At 32.5% G+C, this 26,432-nt stretch overlaps 2 protein-coding genes across 2 annotated transcripts in view; both read right to left on the bottom strand.

Annotated features, from left to right (window-relative positions):
- Positions 1-4,882: 4,882 nt before the first annotated feature.
- Positions 4,883-7,450, bottom strand: LOC105227777 (uncharacterized). Its single transcript, XM_049454028.1, has 6 exons — positions 7,244-7,450; positions 6,698-7,174; positions 6,056-6,636; positions 5,829-5,994; positions 5,597-5,765; positions 4,883-5,530 (listed from the first exon to the last, which is right to left on the bottom strand). Exons 2-6 carry the CDS (start codon positions 7,071-7,073, stop codon positions 5,356-5,358), a joined length of 1,467 nt encoding a protein of 488 aa, XP_049309985.1. The 5' UTR covers positions 7,074-7,174; positions 7,244-7,450; the 3' UTR covers positions 4,883-5,355.
- Positions 7,451-8,939: 1,489 nt separating this feature from the next.
- The window catches only part of LOC105227779 (uncharacterized), a 44,559-nt gene continuing 27,066 nt past the window's right edge, over positions 8,940-26,432 (bottom strand). Inside the window, exons 3-6 of the mRNA XM_011207288.4 lie at positions 11,554-11,894; positions 11,311-11,479; positions 11,020-11,218; positions 8,940-10,241 (exon numbers count right to left, since the gene is read on the bottom strand). Coding sequence (XP_011205590.2) covers positions 9,797-10,241; positions 11,020-11,218; positions 11,311-11,479; positions 11,554-11,894 — 1,154 coding nt within the window. The 3' untranslated portion in view covers positions 8,940-9,796. The remainder of the gene's footprint in view (positions 10,242-11,019; positions 11,219-11,310; positions 11,480-11,553; positions 11,895-26,432) is intronic.

Here is a 26,432-nt window from a genome sequence, read left to right as displayed (position 1 = left end):
AAAATTTTTAATACCAAAAGCGGGATTGAAAAACAAAATAGCACAAAATTTGTTAAAAAATTATTTATTTTAATTATTTTTAATATTTAATGTTTTTATATAATAATAAAAATAACGATTATAATTTTAATTTAAATGCTATAAAGATTATCAATTTTTTTTATATTTGAATTTCTTATTTTTTCGATAAATAATTTTATTTTCAATTATTGGTTTCATTTTATCTATTTAATATGCAGAGAGTTGCTGATAATAAGAAATATGTATTTTCCTTTTTTATCATATTTTCCAACAATTTTTAAATAAAAATATTTAATTTATGTAATTTAAAGTTTTTTAGTTTTAATTTTTTAATTTTTTATTTTTATTGTTAATTTTAATTTTTAAAATGTTTTTTTTTTCTTTTTTTTATTTTAATTTTTCTTTAATTTTTTTATTATTTTTTAAAACCAAACATCTTGAAAGAATTTTTAATTATTATTTTTTTAATTTTTTTTTTATAAAATTTTGAAAAACTAACTTTTTTCCAAAAAGTAAACAGAAAAATTTGATAAAAGTGTTCCCACGACAGCCGCTTCCATGTTACCGGAATTGACCTGGATTTTACCCGGCCAACCGCTGTTAAAAAAATAAAATACAAATTTCTCAAATGATGCCACTTGACTTGAGTAGTCATAAAAAATTACCAATTTCTTTCCACAAAATAATAAATCTTTTTTATTTAATTATTTGATTAGCTTTAGTAAGGTATTCATAGTATAAAAATTGTTTCTGATATTTTTTAAGACATTTTTTTTCAATTATTATTTATTTACTATTAATTTTATCTTTAGTAAGACATTCAGCGAAGAAGAAAAGTAAAAAAAATAGAAAATGAATAATTAGTAACAAAAACTTTTAAATATTTTTTTGTAAGATATTTTTTTACTAATTAGTATTTATTTAAAATAATTTTTTTTGGCAATTTTTTTTATTTCTTTCTTTTTTTCTATTAAACAAGAATCAACTTTCTCCACGTTGTTTATTCAAGTTCTAATGTGTTTAGGATTTAAATTAATGTCTTGTATTTTATTCCGAAAACAACTATATATGTAGTGTGGTGATCTCCTTTCAAAATGATCAATCAGAAAGAAATAACAAAAAATGTGAAAACATTTCTTATAAAATTTAGTTTTTAATAAATTTGTAAATTTTATTTTAACTTTGGGAAATACTTCTACTGCAACACTCAAAGCAAATACTTCTAAAACTACGTCAAAAATTAATTCAATATTCCAAGCATTTCACAAAGAAACTAACATAAGACCGCAGACGCCGCTCGCCCTTAAAAAGACCTACACACAGTGGCATATGAGAACACTTCATAACTAAAATCTAAAAACAAAAATTTCAATAATTAAAAAAAAGTCACGCAAACCAAAGTCCGCACTTCGCCAAAAGCCAAACAGAAACCAAAAAAGTTAACCCAACACACATTTCGCATGACACACAAGTCACTTAGCCACTTACGAACCCATTCACAAGCTCACTTCCAAAACAATGCGTGTAAGCATGAGAATGTCTTTTCTTAGGTTTTTTGTTTTGTACTTTAAAAGCGCCGGTACATAAATAAAAATTAATAAAACCATATAGAAAAAGAAGGAAAAAATATGTATATTATATAAAATAAATAATAAAAAAAATTAAAAGTAAAATTGCATAAACTAAAGTTTATGAGAAGACATAATGAATAAGGAAAATTAATAATGAAAAAATAATAAAAACTTAAAATGTTTCCAGAAAAAAACATGGTAAATTAATTTTTTGCGGTAAAAATGCAATCAGCTAAGTGAGGAAGTTAAAAATTAAGAGAAAGTTAAATTAAAATTAAAATATGTAATGCGGAAATATTTGAAAATTGTGAAAAACAAACATTCAGAAATAATAAATAAATTCAAAAATCTAATAAATAAAAACGAATTGGAAAAATAACTAAAAAGTCTAAAAAATGTTGCAAAAACTGATTAGTGTATAAAAAGAGCAAAGAAAAACAGTAAAAACAGAATATTGAAAAGTAAAGCAAACACGCAAATCATTTTTGTTAGCAAAACACAAGAAGGCAGAGAGAATTAGTAAACCGCAAAGACAAACAAGCAGCGAGAAAAATATAAAAATATTTAAAATAAATAAAAAATATTGCAAAAAGTTAAAATAAACATAACAAATATTAAAGAATATAAAAAATAAATAAAAAAATTAAAAATTAATAAAAACAAAATTGAAAATTAATAAAAAAAATATTGCAAAATATATAAAAAATATAATTTATATTAAAAAACATAATATATATTAAAAAATAACTAAAAAATTAAAAACATTAAAATTAATTAAAATAACATGCATTAGTGCATAAAGCTAGCGCATAAAAATGATTGCTAACAGTAAATAATACATTAAAACTAAAAATAAAGCAGAAGAAAAACACAACTAGCATATTATTGTAATTAAAAAAACAAAAAAAAATGATCAATTAAATTGTTTTTATTAATTTTGTTACAACACAAATGAGAGGCAGGCAAAAATATATGAAATAAATAATAATAATAGTAAGCGTAGCAAAGCAGCAGTACTTAGAAGCAGATAAAGTTCAAGTTAAAACCGCAAAACAAAAAAAAATTAAAATAATGATAAAAAGTAAATGAAAAACAAGTTAGGTAAAGCATATAAGAGATAAAGCGCAAGAGAGAGAGCGAGTGAGCGCTGGAGATATAATGAGTATAGTAATTTAATGAAAAAAAAAACAAAAAAACGAAAAGAAATTGCATAAAAAATATATTAATTTAGTTGTAAGCATTATGATTATACTGATTATTATTACTATGATTATCATTATTATTAAAAACCAACTAAAATTAATAATAATTTCCATTAATTGAAGTAAATAAAAAATAATAAATATTATGAATAAATGAAACCAAAAAACGCATCATTCGTCATATATACATACATACAGTAGTAAACGAACAACAACAATAAAAACAACACACTGGCAAAAAATAGAAAATTACATAAATAGCACACATTTCCGAGGGAACGCACCACAGGCTGACTTTCACACACAGTAAACAACTGCATAGTATAATAACAACAACAATAGCAAAATAAATACAATTAAAAAACACTAATTAACAATAAATAGGAAAACAATTAACAATAGAAAACAACAAATGCGAGCATACATACATACATACATATATGGATGGCATTAAACAAGCAACGCACTTAGCAGCGGACAACACATAGTCATGCGGTCAGTCAGTAAGGCAAGAGAGTGCAACAGTCACACACACACAAAAAAACACACAGCAATTGCATTGTTTATGCGCAGTTGTATGTATGTGTCAAAAATTAATAGAAAATAATAAAAATTATTAACAAAACATACACACATACATGCAAACAAAAAAGCATACATACAAACACACATACATACAGACAACATAATTAAATAGTGAATGCGTTGCGTTGCGAGCGTTAATGATGAGCGATGATGATGATCATGATGACGATGCTGAGTAGCAGACATACATACATACATACAAACATACATGCATGCATAGATTAATTAAAAGCGGTTACAAATTATGTATGATGTATGCAAAATGCATACAGCAACAAGTATAAAATAAATGATGAGACAAAAAAATAATAATAATAATTATAATAATTAACAGTTTAAACAGTGATGAGCAGCAAACGATGAATAACAAATAACAAACGACAACAACAACAAACAAACAACAAAGTTATTTATGATGAAAAATAATAAAATGCAAAAAAATTACAAAAAAACATTGCAACAATTGTTTAAATTTTTCGACAATTTTGTTAGGAGTAGAGTGTGCGTATGTTCTGACATATATTAAAATATACATAAGTATATGCAGAGTTGCAAATAATACAGTAAAAATAGTTTAATTTACAAAAAAAATAATTCAAATGTGAATTAAATTATTTTTGAATACAAAAAAAATTAACATTTCAATTAATTGAATAACATTTGAATTAATTTTTTTTTTTGGTAAACCAAAATAAAATAATTTAATTAACATTGGAACTAAGTTTTATTTGCATTTAAAAATAATTAAATTTACAAAAAAAAAAAAAATAAAATATTCAATGAGCATTTGAATTAAGTATTTTTATTTTTTTTTTCTTTGAAAGCCCAAATATTTTAATTAACTTTTTTCTAAATTTTTAAGCTCAAAATCCGGTTTGAAATTTAAAGAAAAAAACTAAATCTACAAAAAAAATCTGAATCGGAAAAAATAATCCCAAATTAACATTTAAAAATAAATGGTTTGAAATTTACATTTCGTTGCATACTTTGTGTTCTAATATATTGCTCAAATTTTCTAAATGCAATGAAAAAGAATGAAAAATAATTTTTTTTTTGTCTTATTTAAATATATGAATATAAAATATGTTAATATTTCCTTTACTCTCCTTTTTTTCTTTCCAGCTTTTATATTGATTTTTTTTTTATTTGTCACTTCAATTTTTAAATTAAAAACTATTTTCAAAATTTTTAATCTTAGTTGTTTGGAATTAAAAAAATTGGAATTAAAAATTTTTTTTTTAATTTTTGCTTTAAATTAAAAAAAAAATTTAATTTTTATTATTAAATAATAAAAAAATAATTATTATTATCTGAATTAAAAAATAAACCAATTTTCACTAATAAATTAAAAAATATATATATTTTTAACACTAAATTAAACATTTTTTTTAATCCTAACATTAAAAATTGAAAATAATTCATATTAGAAATTTTTTCAAAAAAAATTCGCAACCTTCAGTATAATATGCCAACACGTGCTTAAAAATATAAATATCCCTACTTACCACACGTTGTCGAAGCATTGCTAGAAACCGCGAAGTAAATCTCGTTGGCATATCAGAATTTTGATTGTTGCCTTAGTATACTCCTCAAACAGCACTCACTTAACAATTGCCAAAAAAGTGTTGTTAGTAGACGTTAAAGCACACAAACACAAATATTAATACAATTCTTCACGCTTCACTTGATTTGCAAGCATGGAATGACAGACATTTTTAAGTACATATTTAGGTATATTTCATTCGATATTTTTGCACTAAAATTATGAGATAGGATTTTTTTTAACAAACTAAGCTACAAAATATAGGCTGCAAATATTAATAGAAAAGGCACTACACATGGCAAACAACGGTTAATCTCATTGTACATATGTATGTATGTATGTATATGGGTATGTGTATAATTTTTGGTTTCTTTAAAATTGGCAAGTAAATGCGCACAGCCCTCTTTGTTGCTAAATTCAGGCACAATTTGAGTTATTGCTGTACTTTGTTCTTCTTTATCCATTCGGGCTTCTTTAAAAATTTCTTTTTAACCGCGCGTTTATCAGCAGCGGTTTGAGCTTTTGGTTTTGCTTCGGATTTATATTCGTCAGCAGCTGCTATTGGTGCGTCTGGTGGTTTGGGCATACTTGGTAGCGCTGGCATATCACTAAACAAAAATTAAACAGTGACATAAAGTATACAATAACAAAATGTAATCATAATATACGCTTACAGATTATATTCTGTGGTTTTTGTGAGCGGTGGCAATTCTTTGACGCTTAAGGAATCGACCAAAAGATCCCAAAAATGTTCACTATGGTATTTGAGCGTATGCAGACCACGTAAACGACGCGGTAAATGTAAGCAGTAGAGTAGTGGTATAATTTTGCGACGATTTTCCTCTGCAGAATGCCATTTATGTATTAGTATTAAGGAAGAATTTCAGAAAATAATTTCCTACTTACGCAATTGCAGCGTTTGCGCGTTATTGAAGAAGAAGCAACTCTCGTAATCGCGGTTAAAATTTGGGGTTACAATTAACAGTACGTAGTTACAGCGATCCTCCATGAGCTCCGTCACCGCATCGTGAAAGAAGGTGCCACCGAGCAGGTCACGGTTTTTAAACACAAGCTGGAACAAAGAAAGTAAACGTTACATTTGAATTTAAATACAGTAGTCACAGGTGACTTGCCTGGAAATTATATTCTGTGTATTTTTCTAACATGTGCTGCATTTCGTTGGCGTAATGCTGATCAGGTTCGGCGTACAGTACAAATGCATCGTATTTTGTTAGCGGCAATCCCCTGCGTAAACGCGCAGCATCTTGGCGTGTTAGCGGATTTACTTCGTTCGTATATTTTTCGCTTTCGTTTTGTTCTATCACCGTTTTGGGAGTTTTTACTGCTGCAGGCATAGCCTCGGGCACGGCCAGTACAGTTGTTAGTGCGTTGACTCTCGCCTGCGCTGACGCATTTGTTAATTCTTCAACACGTTCAATTAGAGATTCCAGATTTGTGGGCGGGCTCGGTGGTGGGCTAGGAGGCGGACTTGGTGGTTCACTTGCTGAGGAGCTTGAACCGCCATCGTCATTTTCTTCATTATCTGTGTCATCACCACCTTCTTCGTTTTCGCTGTTATTCACCCTATTTATATTGTTGCTAACTAAATTTTGTTCACTACTTTCAATTGGAGTAATTGAAACACCCTCTGTGTGTGCACTAACCGTTACATTTGCATGTGACCTACTGCATTCAAAATGCCGAGCATCTTTCACTAAAATGAGAAGGTTTATTAAATACTAGATTATGTGAACTATATTTATTTCCCTACTTACGCAGAAACGTAAAAATATCGTCACTCACGTCCCACCGATCGATTTGAGAAAGAAAATGCAGTAAATGAAAACATGTAGCCTCCACCGCATTTCGTTGTGTCCACTGACTTAAAACAGTCTGCATTGGATCGTCAGAGTTGTTATTACAGAAGTTTCGCACTTTTGCCAATTCGGCTATGCCGCGCCAGTCACGATCATCTCCCGCATGTCTCAAGATTTTACGACCATTCAACATTTCCGAAAGTTTAATGCATGTTTCCGAACTCAACTCGGAAAGCGGCGTTTCAGCTAGGAGACGTGCTTCTTCGCTATACTTAAAGGCGGACACTTTCATAGAGAAAGGTATGGCGTTTTCGGTATTTGTATCCAGCACCATATTAAACAATTACTAGCATATGCCTGCTTAAACAGAGTAGCACATTCATTAACTTCGTGAGGTTTGCTAATAACAATGCACAGGTACTGTTTTTATAACGACTGTAATTAATCAATAATTGAAACGTTTTATTAATTTAGCGAAAACACTCGTTTATAAGAATTAATTACCTTTTTTTCGAGTCCCGCCAAATAGTCTGCTACCTGTTGAAACTATTCGAGTCTTTATTCCATATAAATTTCCTTAATTGACATACTCAAAAAAGTCGTTTTATACAAATTCAATGCATTGACGGTAGATTTGAACCGAAATCCGATTTAAACAATTGCTGCGGTCGAAACAATAATAAATGATAAGTTAGCGAGTGAAAAAGATTACAACAATTTACCGGCATGAGTGTTGTCAACGCTCGCTCAGAAAGGGATTTTTGTCGCTTATAAAAATGTTTGTGTGAAGAATTTTTATTTGCTAAATATAAAAAAAACTACATCCAAGAATTAAAATTTTTTATAATTTTTAACAAAAGAAGCAGTTATAGAAGTATAAGTATTAGTAATATATTTCCCAATAAGTTATTCAAGTTATGTGCACAGAGACGATACCAAACAAAATGTGGCAGCCCGTCCAATTTCGTATAGGGTGACTACAATGACTAGATTCTGAACTGCTAAAAAAATCAGCTAAATTGTTTTTTATAAAAGAGATTTTTAAATTTTTTCTCTCATTATGTTTTTGAAATCATATTTTATACATGAATATCTTTTCAACTTGATATGAGACATAATATGGCTTATATAAAGTTGTTTGTGTGTACGGCTGCATCCTGTGTATTTCCGGCATTTGTCAAAATCAAAACGGTACATTAGTTCATTGCGCGTATCCGTCTTCCACTCTGAGAAAAAATATTTGAAGTGATTTTAATAAGGAGATTGTTATAATTGCACAAAATTGTTTATAAATTAAATGCGTTGATTTATAAAAGTAAAGCATTTATATGTGTGGTTTACAAAGGAAATATTTTTTATTATATTGCGGCACTCGGTCAATAATTAGCTGTTGCTAACCTAACCTCAACATTTTTTGTAAGTGAATAAAGTGATAAATTTGTTGCGTATGTTAATAAATCGGGTTTAGCTACATAGATAAAATCTCACCTGATTTACTCAATAGACATATGTATGTATAAAGTGCAACTTCTTTAAGATATACACTTACATACATATATTGAAAACCGGTTACAAATGCAGTTATTTAGCGGATGTCGCAGAAGAATCTGGTATGTACATAACAATTAGTTATACAAAATGTAATAAGATCCATGTACATCTATACCAATCTTAAGCATTTGCAAGTCGTTAAGGCCAATACTAAACTATCTCTTCATCACCTCTCTTGTTTGTTAACACTGTGTGGCACTAATCATATTACCAACATTTTTTGGAGAATTTATTTAAAAGTCTTAACTAAGCAATTGTATACAACCGCAATTTGTTTAATACATAGTTCGAAAAATAAATATGACAGTGTTGGATGTGGCGCATTGTCATTGCCTCTCCGTCATTGAAATAAATTATAATGCACTAACTTTCTCGTTGAAACTACATCAATAAATTTATGCATTCATTTGCTTTAGCCAATTCAATAGAAATTTGTGCAAAACAAATTCAATTGTATGTAAAACCATTTTTTACTGGGGATACACGAATTAAACATTTTAGATTATACTGTTTCATTCATGAAAACTTTAAAAGCAGCTACTTATTATTCTGATGCGTCTCCAATGCTATAATAAACGACAGCATTGTGTGAACTGCAAACCAAATTTTATATGAATCATAATTGAATATGATAATGATAGCGTGGGGGTTTTCTTTTTTTTATAAGATTGCATATTGTCTTTATTCGTTGTCTTAAAATAGTACATTCTTTATGAATATGTATACATATATATATAAATACAACTCTTAATAATGGTTTTTTAAAGCACTTTATGGCTTGCTAATATGTTTGCAATATTGAAACAGTTAATTTAACAGTTAAAATAATCATTAAAATGACACTGATTTGTGCAGCTATGTTTGAAGAATCTTATAAATTTAATCATCAGATATGTATGTACATGAGTGCGCGTGCTAAATTGATCGCTAAATATTGATGTTTGTGTATATATGAGCATTTGTGAGCGAAGTAAGAAATGCAACAAGTTGCTAAGGAATTATGTAGTGAGCACTGGATAGCTTAAATGTATATTTGAAACATTTTAAAAGCGTTATAGAAAATGGCGGCCAGTCAGAATTGACTTTACAATTAACAACAAATATATATTGTATATTAAAACAATTAATAACGCACACTTTTTAAATTTTTTATATAAAAAGACGAGTTTTAACTGATTGAGCGGGTGTAAAGAGCAGAAAGCGTGTAAAGCGCACGAAATTTATATTGTTTATATATGTTTTGTGAGTGTTTGCTGCTTATTATGTCACAGTTGCGAAGATAAAACCAGATTCGTATAATTAAATTAATACATAAATAATATACAATACACTAGAACATAACATTTTCTTCATTTTGCTTGCATTTTGTTACGTATTCATTGGTTTTGCTAAATAATATTATATATATATACTCGTAAAACTGTGATTTATAAATACAATCTTAAAGTCAATTTACAATTAAGCAAAAAATAAAAACAAAAAACAATTAATTAAAATACAATACTATTATTCTGCTGTTTGTTGTAGTTTCGGACTACTGCGGCTAAACACCCGCTTGAGCACAGCTTTAATAGGTTTCTTTTTCTTCTTCTTCGCCTCCGTATTTATGCTGAGATCACTCATGCTGACGGCGTTGTCAACATTAACGCCAGCATTTAGCTGACTAGTAGAGTGCGCATTTCGCAAACCATTGACGACTTGACTAATGCGATTGTTGTTGTGATTGTGACTGTATACACTATTGTGATGACGCAGGGATGAACGTTTGTTGAAATGATAACGTTGCTCCTTCTGTTGAAATACATCATCCTCCTCCTCTTCGGGTGTGTAGGCATGTCCGTTAATATTGATGCTCGGTATCGGTGAGGTGGGTGTGGTTACGCTCGTTGTGCGGGGTGATGGTAAGCTTGTATAGCTCGTGTCAGATGGTAGTTGCCTAACGGGCAGCACGCTGTGGGTGTAAAAAAAATAATATATATAAAAAACAATTTATAAAGATAAAGTAAGTACATATTTATCTAAATACAAACACTCATATGTATATATTTTGAGTGTGTGCATTTAAGAGGTGTGATTAGGCGCTAAGCAAATAAGTATTATATGTATAGTGCTGAATGCTTGGCTTGTGTGTACTTGAGAGGTTTATCTGATCGTGAGATAATAATTTACTTTATTGTTATTATTAAATATAACTGTTTATGAAGAATATAAAAAATGTTGAGAGCTCTGTATTGTTTTTAGTAGACTAATACAATTACGAGTTGTTGTTGTGGCGAGTTTTATATTTTTATTGTTTTATTTCTAGTTAAAAAAATAGAATGGAGATTGAAGAAGATATACTTCCACAGAGTTGGCACAGGAAGGATAAGTGTGTTAGGTGGACATGCAAAGAGGCTAAGGTCACAACCGACCTAGCCCTCGCTATTCATGTCGCTCGTTCAGTTTTAAACGCGTTTTCCCAAAAGTAGTTTTTTAAGCTTTGGCACGCTTTTTGTACTTTAGAAGATATTCGAAATCTGTAAATTGTTTTGGATTCACGAACCATCTTGGTATACACGTTTTTTTCTGTATTCAAGTGTAAGAAATATTGATTTTATTTATATATAAAAAAAAAACAAAAAAAAAATGTTGACTTTTTACTTTTTCTCACAAAAAAACTTTTTAGGTTAGAGTGAATACATCTAAAACGGCTGCAATTCTAACTTATGGCTTAAAGATTCATGGCTTACTTGTCAACTTCATTCAGGCCATATGGCGACGGGTCCGTAGCATTGTAAGAGCGTCGTATTGAGTCACCAAGACGCGCCCAAAAGTCAAATAGCGTAGTAGGCACTGGTGTGTACTTGAGGTGTGTGTATATTTTCAAGGCACGTGGTATAATAACCGAATCCTCATAAATAAGCGGTATGATCTTGCGCGTGTTATTCTCTGTAAAGCAAAGGAAAAAACGGAAAATGTAATTGAATTAAATAAAATTTTCCATACCGTTCAACTCGATTATTAGCGGCAAATGCACTCACGTATTTGCAGCGCGTGTGTGTAATTCATCAAAAATTGATTCTCTGGACTATCGAGAAATTCTTTTGTTAAGATCACAAGTAAGTAGCGGCAACGTTCCTCGATCAGTTGCGTCAATGCAACGTGTGTGAACGGTACGCCACCGAGTAGATCACGATTCTTGAAGCATAACTGCAATACAACAACAAATAAATATGTATTTCATTATATAATTAGTGCGAATAATTATTTGATTTGGCACATACCTTGAAATTGTATTTCTCATTTTCTTCGAATTTGGTTTGTATTTCGGCGGCTTGTTCAATATCGGCATCGGCGAATAGCACGAATGCGTCATACTGTTGTGGCGGCAGTCCTTTTTGGGCGAGTATCACATCGTCACGTGTCAATATGGTCATATTCGGATCGCTTTCAATGCTGTTGACATCGTTACCGTTAATACCGTTGCTGTTCGCCGGTATAAACGGTGACGTTGGGTTCGACCAAAAGTTGGTCGCCAACGCCGTTGATGATGTAGCGTCTGTTGTATCGCTGGCGATTAACGATTTTTGTCGCAATTTTATGGCATACCTTTTAGCATCCTCAACTGCAAGTAAAACAGGTGAAATAAAATATGTTAGCCAAGCGTTAATTATCAATAATTTCTGCAAACGAAGTGCTGTTATGATAGCTGTTAACCAGTTCGTAGAATTGATCACAAATAAAGTGTTACAATCGAATGGTGGGAACCCCCGTTTACTTAAAAGGCATAATAACTTTATTTTCATACGATCTGGCTTGGCACCTCGTTTTAAGATACTTGTTTATAGTAAGTTAAAACAATAAAACTTTCAAATGAACCTAAAATATACGTCAGCGCTCTAGCGTAAGTGTAGAGGTAATATATACCCTATTTACGCCCTCAAGTTTAAGTCTTTGTCATTTTAATACCCATATCTAATCCCAAGATGTTATTGAGATTTAATCGAACTGATGTAATAACACACTTCTTGTTCAATAGAAATTATGAAGGAGAATTAGAGTCCCCGATTTTATTTTTTATTTTATAGGTCAGGCGAAATTAGTTTAGGTATATGCTACATATATGCTTAGGTATTAGCTGGACAGGCGAAGAGAAAATGTTGAAAACGGCTAAACCGATTAGGTTCAAATTGTAACACGAGTTTCTCATTATATTTTTCAGTAAGCCGCCATTCTGTTAAAAAAAAAATTATTTTGCTTATTCCTTCGATTTGCTTTACAGATTAAAATTATTTTAACGAAATCTGTTTGATTTTCTAATTTCAGAGGATCCACTTCAGAGATATAGTGATCACCGCAAAAAGTCTTTTTTGAGAGGAGCTCCCGAAAATCTGCTGTCGTTCCTTTCCAAGTAAATATTTTTATTAATACTAAGTCTTAAAATATAGTTAAAAGTTGCCAGATGTATACATATTACACATTTTTTGATCAACAAATTTGAAAGTTTTTTTCAGAAAAAATTCTGGAAAATCGCTTTTTTCGGCCTTCTGACTGTATATGGGAATCAAAAATCGAAAAAAGACCTGGCGGTCATAGATACGACACGTGCTCTCCATTCTGACTGACAGATTTTGGTCTCTATCAAACAATTAAAATTTTACGACTCTGATAACACATACTCGTATTTAGGAGCTAAAGAGTCACCTGTGAGCCTGAGTTGTTCAACTCTATATACTTAACCTTTATGTCAACAGCAGAACTTTTTTACGCACGTCAACAGCAACACACCCGGGTATGTACATACGTTTTGTATGGCAAATGGCATGCCGATATAACCCGGCAGGTACACATTCAACTAATCGCTTGCTATTCAGATTTTTTTTACCAATATACTCACACATTTGCGTTATATCGATAATATATGTACGTATGCATGTGTTAGAAATGGTCATGGTTAAAAAAAACCCTAGCTTACATTTCTACACAGGCAACCTTGATATAGTTTAACAAATATACATACAAGTGTACATATTTTATTAAGGGTCGCTGATGATGTGGTTAGTACTTGTTTTGTGTTTATAAGGATTACTTTAGGTTGCAAACATAAAAACTCAGGCAGGTCCTCAAAGTACTGCACATCTCTGAAAAAATCGCTAGTACCTGTATTAACCACTTGCGCTAAAAATTATAAAATAGGGTTTACCAGCATTACGGATTTTATCATGCACGTATGATTCGAAGTGAAAGGACGTTTCTGTTTATTTTGTGAAAATAAAAAAATAAAATCAAAGTGAAATGGCAGATGGTGAATGGCTTACTTCACGACAACTAAGCGCACTTTCGTACGAAGAACAGCAAGCACATATTCGTCAAACGCTTGAAGAGAGCCAAGAAGAAATAAGTGACCACGATTCAGTAGTTGGTGACGAGGCTTTAGATGAATGTGTAGGTGATATTGGTGGTGATGACTCAGACTTAGAAGAGCCCACGTTACCAGAATATGACCCAGAGGACGACAGTGATTCTGATGAAGAACTTGAAGATGCACCAATTGAAACTGGGGAATATTTTACTGCCAGAGATGGTAATGTTTGGTCTTCGATACAACCACAACCTGTCCACACCGTAGGATGTTTCTCCATCAGCTACATAAGTGAGCAACTATGCAAGCCAGAAATAGAGAGAAGGGCGAATAACAGCAGAATATCCAGAGTTTTTTCAACGTGCGACGCCATCGAAGCCATGATAGGTAGGCCCATCCGAGTTGTGGATGCTGGAGCACATGAAGCGGAGGAGCGTGATAGTACGGAACGCATAAAAGTAAAGGGGAATTGCTACATCTGCTCCAAACGACGCCCTACTCGTAAAGCATGCACATTATGCAACAAACCAGTGTGCGCAGAGCATTCCAAAGACTTGCCGCAATGCGATAGATGTAATTGAATTTCAATAATTTTAAATTTTTCGTAGTTTTTTTAATATTTTTTTCATAAGTATTTTATAATTTATAATAATTTTTATGCCATAAGTATTTTTTTCACTCAAAATAAACTATACTTTTCAAATATTATCATATTTACATGCGTTTTACTATACATATGGTATGGTATACCCAGGTATGTATGCTGTTGACGTAAGGGTGCAACTTTGTAAATGGGCTTTATCTACCAAACGGATGATCCAATCCTAACCAAAATTGGGACTATTGCGTAAAACAGTTTTCGCTAGGATATCACGAAATTTCAAGTCGATCCGATTATCCAGTTCAGAGCTACAGCGTTTTGAAAACGCAAAACATACCCAGGTATGTTGCCGTTGACATAAGGGTTAAGGCATATAAAACAGCAAAAATAAAATATAAACATAAATTGTTTTTACTGAACAAAGAATGCAATAAATATTATAAACGTAAACAATTACACTTCCTCATAAGGCAATCAAATTGTGCTTAGTGCTTGAAAATATGATGGACTATAACACGTGACATCCGATTATGAATATTTGTATATTTTTGCGCGACTCATTATAGGCCAATGGCCACACACATTGCATCATATAAGTATGTATACAAATAATTATATATAAATATGTACATAGAAAAATGATAGTAAATTACATACTTATATACAATATGTATATATATATATTAATTGTTTTAGATATATTTTTAGTCAGCTGCCGGTGTGTTCACTTTGTGTATGCATGTATGTGGTCAGCCTGCAACAGGCACTTAAAAAAATATTACGCCGCTTATCGGCACATACTGTTTGGCCTTGTGAGGAGCACATGACGCTGATGAGCATTCTTCAATTGCCATGTGTGTGGCAGTAAGCACTTTGATTAGCATTCTAATGCGCGAATTTCATACCTATACTTAAGTTTGTATGTATATACATATACATATATATGACTATCAGAGTGGCAATAACACTTTTAAAGCGCGTTTATGGACCTTTTCGATATTTACCACTTCTAATTTGGCATTCATAATCGATGAGTGTCAGCCGAAAAAAAATTATATATGTTTTGTATATTCGTATAAAGATCGATGTATATATGATTGTTGCTTGTGAATTCGTTTACGCTCATCGGATGATATCAACTTTTGCGCCTGGAGGCAATGCATATGTTTACGCTCGCAGTCATTCACACGTCGGAGTGAGTGCGCGCCTACAGTGGCTGTGATAAGTAAGCGACCAAACTTTTACGTATGGTTTATGGTTTTTGATTTTTTTCGGCGATTGGTTTTCCTGATTTCTTAAAGAATTTACTGTTCAGCGTTGTTCTAGTTGAGACATGTTCACTATTTCCAAAAAAAAAAAACACCATTTGCTCTTCGTGCAGGAAAAGCTTTTGTGGGATTCCCATACATCCGATTTATCATCATCAATCACGATGTGATAATTCCATTTTTTCCGAAACATAAAAGGCAACCTACGTATACACATACATATATACATACATACATATAAATGATCGCCGTGACGAGCTGATTCGATTAAGCCATGTCGGTCTGTCGGTCTGTCTGTCTTTATACACGTGAATAGTCTCTCAAGATATCGATCTGAAATTTTGCGCCCGTTTTTTTCTCCCCAAGAAGCTTTTCCTCGTATGTTTATTATTTGCAGTCACTGTACGCATTTTCTACTATAAACTAACGCATACTGATTGTTTTGTTTTTGTAGAAAATAAACACTTTTTCGCAACTAAAAAACGTTAATTTTTCTATGCGGAATGCAAAAGTGGGTTTTTTGCACAATTAGAAAGAAGAATTTCATTTGCGAAAAACAAAAGCTTGCGAAAGTAAAAAAGACGAGCAACACATTTTCCCCCTAAACGATAACCATAAAGCACCCACACTTGCAAATACACACACACACGCCTGCATATGTAGAACTTAACAGATTGGCAACACGCTAACAACGTTCCAGCTCTAATGATGCCCAACCACCCCGCGCACCCTGCGCCGAAGCTAAGCGCAAGTGTGTTTATGCGCAGTTAAGGAAAAACTGCTGTGCAAATACTTAGTAACAGCAAAAGTTTAACAAAAAAACAAAAAAAAAATCACCTAATAGAATTGTTTTTGTTTTGAAAATTTAGTGGCACTGCGAATTTGGATTTGCGTGTTTGCCATTTCATTATTTAAGTTAGTGTTTCCTCGTAAATTTCTAACTATCGGCTAAGATCAATATTTAACTAAAGTAGCTATTATAAATTCGCACACACACACATACGCGCGCATAAATAACCGCAAACAAATGTATATATAAGTGTGTTGTTGCATGCGCGTACATATTTGTGTATTTGAGTGTGTAAACAGTCGAGCGATGTTGTGTTATATCACACACGCGCCTTTGAAATTGCACTTCATTGTGATTTTTCCCGACAATTTGCGCTAATTAATCGCCGATTGTGCAGTTCCAATATGCAATAAAGCTCTTGTGCAGTCGCATTATTTTGACGAGTCGTCAATGAGCCGCAATGCCAGCTAATAAATGACCATAAAAAGCTGTTTAACGCCGGCAAAGGAAGCGTATGTGCGCACAGCAACAAAAAAATGCAAAAAACAACAAAAAATAATTAAAAAAAAAAACAAACAAATTAAAGTAAAATAAAAAAAAAACAAACAAATTAAAGTTAAATAAAAAATCGCGAGCAAAGGAAAATTCCATGACATTTTGTACACAAATTAATTAGCGCCTAATTAGTTGATATACAATTTCGCGCTTAATAAGATTTCACAGATAACAAAAGGTATTAGCCGAGTGGCAGCATGTTCTTTTAATTTAGATAATATGCAACGCACGCAAATGAGTTGCGAAAACAGGCGAGCAGAACGTTGTGATAATTAATTAGCGAAAACTGTTGCTAATTTATGAGCAACGAATTCCAGGAAGTTTACGTTTTGTTTTGAAAAACTCTTTTATTTTATTTGCATTTTAGAACCTTACAAGTTTCATTGTAAACTACATTGTAGACGCGGCTTTTATCAAGTGCAAATTTATTATGTTTAGTTTTCATATATCAAAGACACTGTTGAATTAAAAAAAAATGACTTTTCATTCATACCGAAACCATAAAATAACACTTTTAAATAATTTTTATTAATTTTAAAATATTTTTCTTTTACTTTTTAGTTTAAAAATCAGATGGCAACACCACTGAATTATAACTGATAATTTTCAAATATTTTACTTTAATTTTTATTTCCAAAAATAATATATTTTAAGCACATACTATAAGTATTTTCGTTATAAACCTTCATTTAAGTACTTGTTCTGAGTACCAACATTTATTTTTATTAATTTACTTAAATTTTTAAAACAACACCCTTTTAATCATTATTTTTAATTTTCAAATATTTTTTTTAATGTTTATAGTTTTAAATCAGGTGGCAAAGCCAATACAAAAATTTCACAAACAACTTAAAATTTTTATTCAGTTTGCATTTTTCTTAATTATAAATATTGCGCATTTTTAAATGTAATAAATATGGCAACACTGTTCTATTTATTTTTCATTAAAATTCAAGTCTTTAAAAATGTTTCAAGTCTTATGCCCCAACAACATTATTTTATTTCAACAACAGGTATTTTTCCGTCCTTCTGCGACATCTAGCGGCCAAAGTATATGAGCTAAGTGGCACTGATTAGAGGACCTGCCGCGTTTTCAGGTGCATTATTAATCACTAGGGGCGTGGTAATCGCCCAAAGAGCATTTTGAAGTTTTTTATGTCACCTTTTGGCGGCCATTAGCGTATAAACAGGGTGCGTTGGATGACGGAAACTAACAGATGGCAATTTATAACATGATATTTCAGTCACAAGACATCATTAATGTACTTTTTTGAAAACAAAATTTTATCAGTACTTTTTTAATCCTCTAAAATGCACTTAGAAGCGCAGAAATCACAGGCCCTCAAAGGCCGTTGTAAAAATATCTTCTGCACGGTAGCAAACTGAAGCAAAACTCTTTTAAAAATTCCTAAAGTCTCCAATACTCCGACTATTACTAATAACGGGTGATTTTTTTGAGGTTAGGATTTTCATGCATTAGTATTTGACAGATCACGTGGGATTTCAGACATGGTGTCAAAGAGAAAGATGCTCAGTATGCTTTGACATTTCATCATGAATAGACTTACTAACGAGCAACGCTTGCAAATCATTGAATTTTATTACCAAAATCAGTGTTCGGTTCGAAATGTGTTTCGCGCGCGTGTTTTGTTCAGCGATGAGGCTCATTTCTGGTTGAATGGCTACGTAAATAAGCAAAATTGCCGCATTTGGGGTGAAGAGCAACCAGAAGCCGTTCAAGAACTGCCCATGCATCCCGAAAAATGCACTGTTTGGTGTGGTTTGTACGCTGGTGGAATCATTGGACCGTATTTTTTCAAAGATGCTGTTGGACGCAACGTTACGGTGAATGGCGATCGCTATCGTTCGATGCTAACAAACTTTTTGTTGCCAAAAATGGAAGAACTGAACTTGGTTGACATGTGGTTTCAACAAGATGGCGCTACATGCCACACAGCTCGCGATTCTATGGCCATTTTGAGGGAAAACTTCGGACAACAATTCATCTCAAGAAATGGACCCGTAAGTTGGCCACCAAGATCATGCGATTTAACGCCTTTAGACTATTTTTTGTGGGGCTACGTCAAGTCTAAAGTCTACAGAAATAAGCCAGCAACTATTCCAGCTTTGGAAGACAACATTTCCGAAGAAATTCGGGCTATTCCGGCCGAAATGCTCGAAAAAGTTGCCCAAAATTGGACTTTCCGAATGGACCACCTAAGACGCAGCCGCGGTCAACATTTAAATGAAATTATCTTCAAAAAGTAAATGTCATGAACCAATCTAACGTTTCAAATAAAGAACCGATGAGATTTTGCAAATTTTATGCGTTTTTTTTAAAAAAAAGTTATCAAGCTCTTAAAAAATCACCCTTTATTTAAGGGAACCAGAAGTCGGAAAGAACCTAACAGGGTTTTAATCAGATAAAAAATCGACTTTTGACGGGCCATAAACGACGAGATTTTGTAAATTTTTGATTTATTTTACCATAGATCATTGACCGGACAATAATTTCTAGATCGGAACTTTTTCCACAAGCAACGGAATTACTGCAGCAATAGAGGACTTTGTTTTAGCAAGGTTTTTCCAAAACAATTTACTGTGTATTCTTAAATTATGTGTAAATATACCCAAACATTTGGAAATAATATTGATTTGAGGGGTATATCATACATATGTCTAGGCGTGCAGCATAATTGGTGAATGATATTAAATACCAACTTGAGAACTATTGAGATACTATAACTACGAGTATACCATAAGTAATGGAAGAATTTGTGTAATAAGTAAAGTAAACTTCAGTCGAAACGATATCATCCTCATAAACTTTAAAATAAAATAATTTAAAATAAAATAAAGTATTATTGATTAAAGCTTAAGCTTGAAGTAAGTTCGAGTGTATGACAATTGAAGGTCAGTTTTAATCCAAACTGCTCAATAAAAAGTTGTTTCTTGAAAAACCCGGACACTGTTTACTTATAAAATTGATCCTACTCAGCAGAATCAAAGAAAACTTTAGCTTTCAAAGTAAACAAATATATTATATTTTATTGTATATATGTATGTATATATGTTTATCAATAAATTGGACCTCCTGCTGGGCAAAACAAAGAAATAAAAATATTTAAATGAAATAAAAACGTAAAGAAACAGTTATTGACGAAGCTAGCTGTGCAAGCTCATTAAACAGTGGTATGTGCAACAATTTGTGGGAATCAAATTCACACAAAAATATTATTATATAATTAATTTCACACATGGCAATATGAATATATAAACATGTGTCTTTTTTTCCTTTTTAATAAATAAATTTTTGCGCAATTAGTTGCACATTGCTAATTTTTTTAAAGAGGGTTACCAAATAAAATTTCCTTATAAAGAAAAAAACAAAAAATACAAAAAGCAAGCAGCAAAAGAAAAAATTAAAAAGAAATTTAATATTGTATTATTTAACAACAACAGACAATAAAGACGAATGTGCATAAAAAGGAAATAAAGAAAACAAATAATTTTTATTGAACAAGTTTTGACGAAACCTTCTACGCGTCGATGCAGAGCGTTAAGTAGACTTTTAATATACAAAAACAAAAATAAAAAAAATTATAAAAATAAAAGCAAGATAAAAAGTTAACTTCGGCTGCAGCAAAGCTATAATACCCTTCATACATGTATTTCTTTTAGCATAAAAGAGTTTAAAAATATGTTTATCTTGATTTTGATTGGTCAGTTTGAATGGCAGCTATGTGCTAAAGGTATACTAGTCTGATCTGAACAATTTGTTCGTAGATTAAACCGTTGCTTTGGAAAAGAATCCATGCCGAACTTCGTGAAGATACATATATCGTGAAATAAACAAGTTTTCCATACATGTTTTGTCGGTCCATTTGTATGGCTGCTATACCCTATAGTAGTTCGATAAAGGTGGTTCCGACAAAAGAACATTTTATTCTGATCATCGATTGCTTGTTTCAATCTCATCAGTTGTTGACAGTAAAATGTAGTATCAGTCGTCCGACTAGTCTGGATGATTCCTTTGGATACCCACCAAACACTCAGTATAACCTTTCGCGGCGTCAATCCGGGCTTTGCGATCATTTGTTGAACTTCACCACGCTGGACCATGATCTTTTTCAGACTATCTAATCCATATATGGCATATACATCAAAAGGTGTGCAACGTTTTCACCAACCTCATTTACCCTGTTTAGGGTATATTAACAAATAACATACATATGTGTGTGTGCCTGCATTTAAATTCAGATTTCGAATGCATTTTCGCCTCCGATTGCTTTTCATATTCAAATCCGAGCATGACCTTAGGCGGGAATTTCTTTGAACAAACTCATTTTTTCGCTAATCGCTTTATATAAAAAAGTGACAAGACAAAGAGAGAAACAAAAAAATAACAGAAACAAAACAAAAACAAAAGTGCATGAAAGCCAGCAAACAAGACAACAAACACTGTTGAGACATATTTAAGTGCATATCGGTATATTTATGTAAGTATGTCAAACTTGTACCTGTTTACTTAGGTCTACATACCTATAAGTATCTACTAATTTGTGTGTCTGTATGTTTTCGGAATACTGATTTCCGTAGCGCTTAAAATTTCTAGTTATTTAAATTCACGTGAGCATTTGTTTGCTAACAACAAAAACAACGCTCGCATGTAGCAAAACAGCACAATCAAAACAAAAACAAAGAAATGACGGCTTAAGCCGAAAAACCCCCGGTAGTTTAATGACATAGTCGTCGAATATTTTTAGATTTACATAAAATTAACTAGTTTTTTTTTAACATTTTTTTTTTTGTTTCCAATTAGAGTAAATTATAAATTCATCAATAATAAATTACGAATGACAAAATTATGAATTATGTTCCGGTTTTTATTATTCTGTTTCAAAGTTATTCACGTCTTACTTCCTTCCTACTAAAATAGTGCCAGTGAACTACATAATAATGTGTCCGAAGCATTGTTTGTAGATTCGTCATTAACAGAGTTGCTTTGGCCAGTTTGTTTTATGAATATGAAATAAGAAAAAATGTTAACATCGTTTGTCCATACACAAACTTGATTTGGATCGCTCAGTTTGTAAGGCAGCTATATCATTTGGTAATCCGATACCGGATTCGGTTAGTTTCGACAAAAAAGCAGTTTATTGGCGAAAAAAGGGATCCCAGAAAAATTTCATATCGATATCTCAACATTGGGGGACTAGTTCGGATAGAGCAGACGGACAGCTCGACTAAACTCATCACGCTGATGATTTTTATATATTTAATTTCTTAATAGGGTTACCCAACTTCGTCGCATATTTAATATGCCTTGTACATGGAATAAAACCATGGGAGAATAACGATATACGTCATACTTAATACAAAATTCATCGTCATCTAAGCTGATCCAATCCATTTAGCTGCTTCAAGTGTTGTTTGAAGCAATGGAACTAGAGGAACACCTCAGATCTTGCAACACAAGCTATATAGGGCATAAAACAAAGTTATTTTGAGGTAATGTTGATGGTGGACAGTCCAAAAACCTTCTACTTCCAGGCCCAAGTGAGCTTAGTACCTATGTGCTACCCTTCAGAAAATAGGAAAAGTGGATTCGGTGGATTGCAGAGTACGCGCGGAGGATGAGACGCCGAAACATTAACTAAGCGAATGCTCAGTCTTCAGCCGGATGAGACGGGACATATTCCACGGCCCCAATGCTCCATATTAAGAAACATTGTGCAGCTGGGATGGAAAATAATCATGTTTTTTTGAAATCCACTGGGTTGCTAAATAAAGCTTAATTTGGTTACCACCCGGAAGCACATTGGGCTTAATGACGTTTATGACCTTCTCTTTCCGTTTCCAACCAAACCAAATTGGCTGCCAAAAATCAGCTTAACGTTACTCTTACAGACGGTCAGGGTGTTTAAAAATAGTCTGTGTAGTTGCTTATACAGATTATTGCTTGTTTATGGTCATCCATTTTGTGTTTTTTTTCCTGAAAGCGGAGATCAGAAGAATACCTGTTTCTAATGTCCATACTTCAGCCAATATAAGGCTCATAGAATTTACGCTATTCTTCCTTTCTATTGATTGACATTTGAAAAATCAGTTTTTTGTTGCTTTTAGGTATTTTAAAAAATCTTCTTGTGTTCAATAAGTCCCTGCTCAGACAGAGTCACCTTTTTTGCAGTAACTTGAAGTTGGTCGAATGGAAACCGAAAAGGTTAGAATATGTTTTTACTGTCCGTACTGTCCATACTGTGTTTTTGCTGTTCCCTGATACAAATTTTCATACCTCTGTTGCTCTCGCAGACACATTGTAAAAGCGATTGCCCAAAAATTATAAACAAAACTTAACCTGTGCGAACACAGTCTAAGCATTTTTGACTTGCATACTTTTTGCTGCTAAATCAGCAACTCTAACACAAATAATAACCAAAAAATATGTGCAAAAAATTTCGAATCAAATTTGAGATACTAAATATAGTCTTGAAGGCTAACATTGCCGATTTCTTTTACTGTTATTTTTAGGTAAACTATGGGCGGTCTGTACAAGTATGTTTGTATGTACATGGTGATAACTTCTAATTCAACATTCTGTCAAATCATGCTCCATTGTATCGAATTGCAGGCCTCAAAGCTGAGCTTCACGTTTATTTGTATCTTTATTTTATAACAAAAAAGGTTGAACAAACAACCAGCCAGACGCGTGTTGGCACACAAAATAAATTAGTCGCAAATTTTAACAATTTGGTCATGTTATTGCTGACTCGATTGTGATTAGACCATGACCGACGTAAGAAGCTGAGCTTGCCGGCGCATATTTAAGCGATGCCAATGAAAAAGCCAAACTTGTGCCGTGTGTTGGCACTGAGAATGTAAGGATTACCATTAGATTTAGATACATATATAGTATATATGTATATATTTTAAACGGCAAATAATAATTTGGGCATAGTGGTTTAGAATTTTGGGCGCCCCCCTACTTCTATGTAGAAATCTACGCTAAAAATCGGGCCCGAATCCGATCGCGTACCCGTCAGCGTCACCTTAACAGCCAAGAATATTTGCATTGTTTATTATGACCGCACGTAATTGATTTCATAAATGATTATCAAGCAGGTATTCGCTCATTTATGATTGTTATGAAAATCAGTGGGTGATAAGATCTATCTTTATTGCATTCGTTTGCGTGGAATTAGTAAACGTGATGGCAAAGTACGTTCAAATTAAATTTTATAGGCAATCGCAGGTTTTAACTGTGTGCGGGTGTCTATAATTATAGCAATAAAATATGCAATTAAATATATAATATTACTTTTCTGCGTCATTTTTAATGGCAGTTACATGTTGTTGTAATGAGAACATTTATCATATTGTGTCATTGCAACGGGCTGTTGTGACAGAATTATAAATCAAATGATTAACATCAGAACAATACAGGTGTATTGGGTATGTAGCGGTGAGGGGATTCGGAGATTGAAATCCCTTATTATTTATTACGTGGAGGGTTGTACAGGGCCTTTAATGAATTAATATTATAAATTTCACAGAACATCTAAGAAACAACTAATCTGGTCAAATCATGGTCCACAAGAGGTCCACTGATTTTTATAAGAGCTTTGAAAGTGCCAATTGAAAACATGAACTTTTCTACAAAAAATTACTCAATTTGCTTATAAGAATATAATTCAACAAGAATATAAGCTTAAAATACAAACAGTATAGTATATGAATCACTCGATGACATTTATATAGCGAACCGCTTGTTTCAAGACCGACGCCCGCCCGCAGCCGCACCCCCTGGAACAGACGTTGCAAGAAGACTTCAACCGAATATGGAGGTTGCTCCGCTGAAGCTTTCTCTCTTTTAGCCTTGATGCTAGGCTTCATACGAGCTAACTGCCGCATTTTACACAAAGGTTATTCATTCTTCCAAGCGACTGTAACTGCCTACCCAGAGGTATGACGAAACCCCCATAAAGAAGATATGGGTTACCCTGTATAGTAACATTGAAAATATTGCTTCACAGGGTGGTGGGTTTCTTAATACTGAAGAAGTATGTATAGGTTTACTTAACAGGGTCAAACCAATACAGGAAAAGAACAATGAGGAGACCACCTTTAATTGCACTCGTAGTAAGTTTCGAAACTTATAATGGAAAAGTACAATGACAATAACGCCTTTAATTGGCATCTTAGTAAGTTTGGAAACATATACTGAAACAATGAGGAGAACGCCTTTAACCATTGGTAATCTTAGTGTAGCTTTCGAAATGCCTCGAGGGCTCTTTAAAGGTGACGCTATTAATAAACCGAATTCAACTATAACCATAAGACATTAGTGAAACGCAATAGGAAACCAAAGAGCCGTTTCTTTCATAAAACCAAAAAAAAAACAAAAATGAATTTGGAACCTCTAACATCGTACACGGTATATACGGACCAATTTTTTCTGGTATCATCCCTGCGTTGCGAACTTCTGGTATTACAATTCCTGAAAGCTACGCTGAAGTAGTTTTACCGTCTTATCAAGGTTGACCCGGACTGAGTCGATTAAAACTGGTTCTACGTTCCTCATGTTCATGTGAAGTTTTTGATTTCAATATGTCAATTAAGTCGTCCATCCACCATTGTTAATGAAAAAAAGTTTAAGAAACAATACTTGAAGATCGTTGTGTTGGTATTAGAGATATAACACAGGATCTCAACAAATCTTATCTTTCGACTCAACACATTTTAGTTAGTGTTTTGAGTATGAAGCGTGTCAATGCTGGACTCAGACCAAAATTCCTCAATTCTTTGCAAACAGGATGTCAAGTAGAGACCTCAAAATGTTTGACAAAATAGCTGAGGACCCTACATACAGAAAACACATTATTACTGGTATCGAGAAGTAGATTTAAAACGTCGAAACTGTCCAAGAATCCAGTGAATAGCCTTTCAAATATGTGACGAAACTGAAAAGACCAAAGTTCGCTGAAGACATTGAAAACCATTACAGCCTAGTCTTGTAAGGCAAATTGGATTAAGTGTTGGCATGAAACATATTTTGAAGTCGATAATAGAGATTTGTATTAAAATATGTAAAAATCTATTGTTTTCTTATCAGTCTGAGTCAAATTTGATCAAATGATATATTTTTTCAGATTTATTAGTTTCAGCGAAAGTATTCGCACCTTCAATTGAGATGTTGTATAATAGAGAGACTAATGAAGTCTTCGCTTCTAACAAAAAAAAACAACTTTCCATTAGCCGCTTTATTTGTTTCTCAAATAAAATTAGCTTGATAAGATAATTATGTGTTCATTCTGTAAAACTCCGGCGCGCAAATAACGGTAAATGGCATATTTTATCTGTCATAATTCACAATCAACGACGCTGATTGCCCTGTTCACGCCTCAGGGTTGAGAGTTGAAGTTTGTGAACCTGAGACCGACAGACTGCGTCAATTACGAAAAAATGGCGAAGACGGAACGTAAACAAAATAAATTCCGCGCAGTGTAAGCGAGAAACACTTGCTGTACATTGCCAATAATTAAATATTTTGACAAGTTCGAGAAACTGCTGCGCGCACCTTGCTAGAA

Source organism: Bactrocera dorsalis, chromosome 3 (assembly GCF_023373825.1).
Source record: "Bactrocera dorsalis isolate Fly_Bdor chromosome 3, ASM2337382v1, whole genome shotgun sequence".
Classification (NCBI taxonomy): domain Eukaryota; kingdom Metazoa; phylum Arthropoda; class Insecta; order Diptera; family Tephritidae; genus Bactrocera; species Bactrocera dorsalis.
The sequence above is the reverse complement of the archived record's forward strand: the minus strand, read 5'-3'. Positions and strand labels throughout refer to the sequence as shown.

Excerpts from the sequence above, each read along its gene's own strand:
- LOC105227777 (XM_049454028.1), bottom strand. The coding sequence starts at position 7,073 with ATGGTGCTGGATACAAATACCGAAAACGCCATACCTTTCTCTATGAAA. Across the intron at positions 5,766-5,828 it reads CGCGCAAACGCTGCAATTGC|AGGAAAATCGTCGCAAAATT; the intron begins GTAAGTAGGAAA and ends GGCATTCTGCAG. Across the intron at positions 5,531-5,596 it reads AAAACCACAGAATATAATCT|TGATATGCCAGCGCTACCAA; the intron begins GTAAGCGTATAT and ends ATTTTTGTTTAG.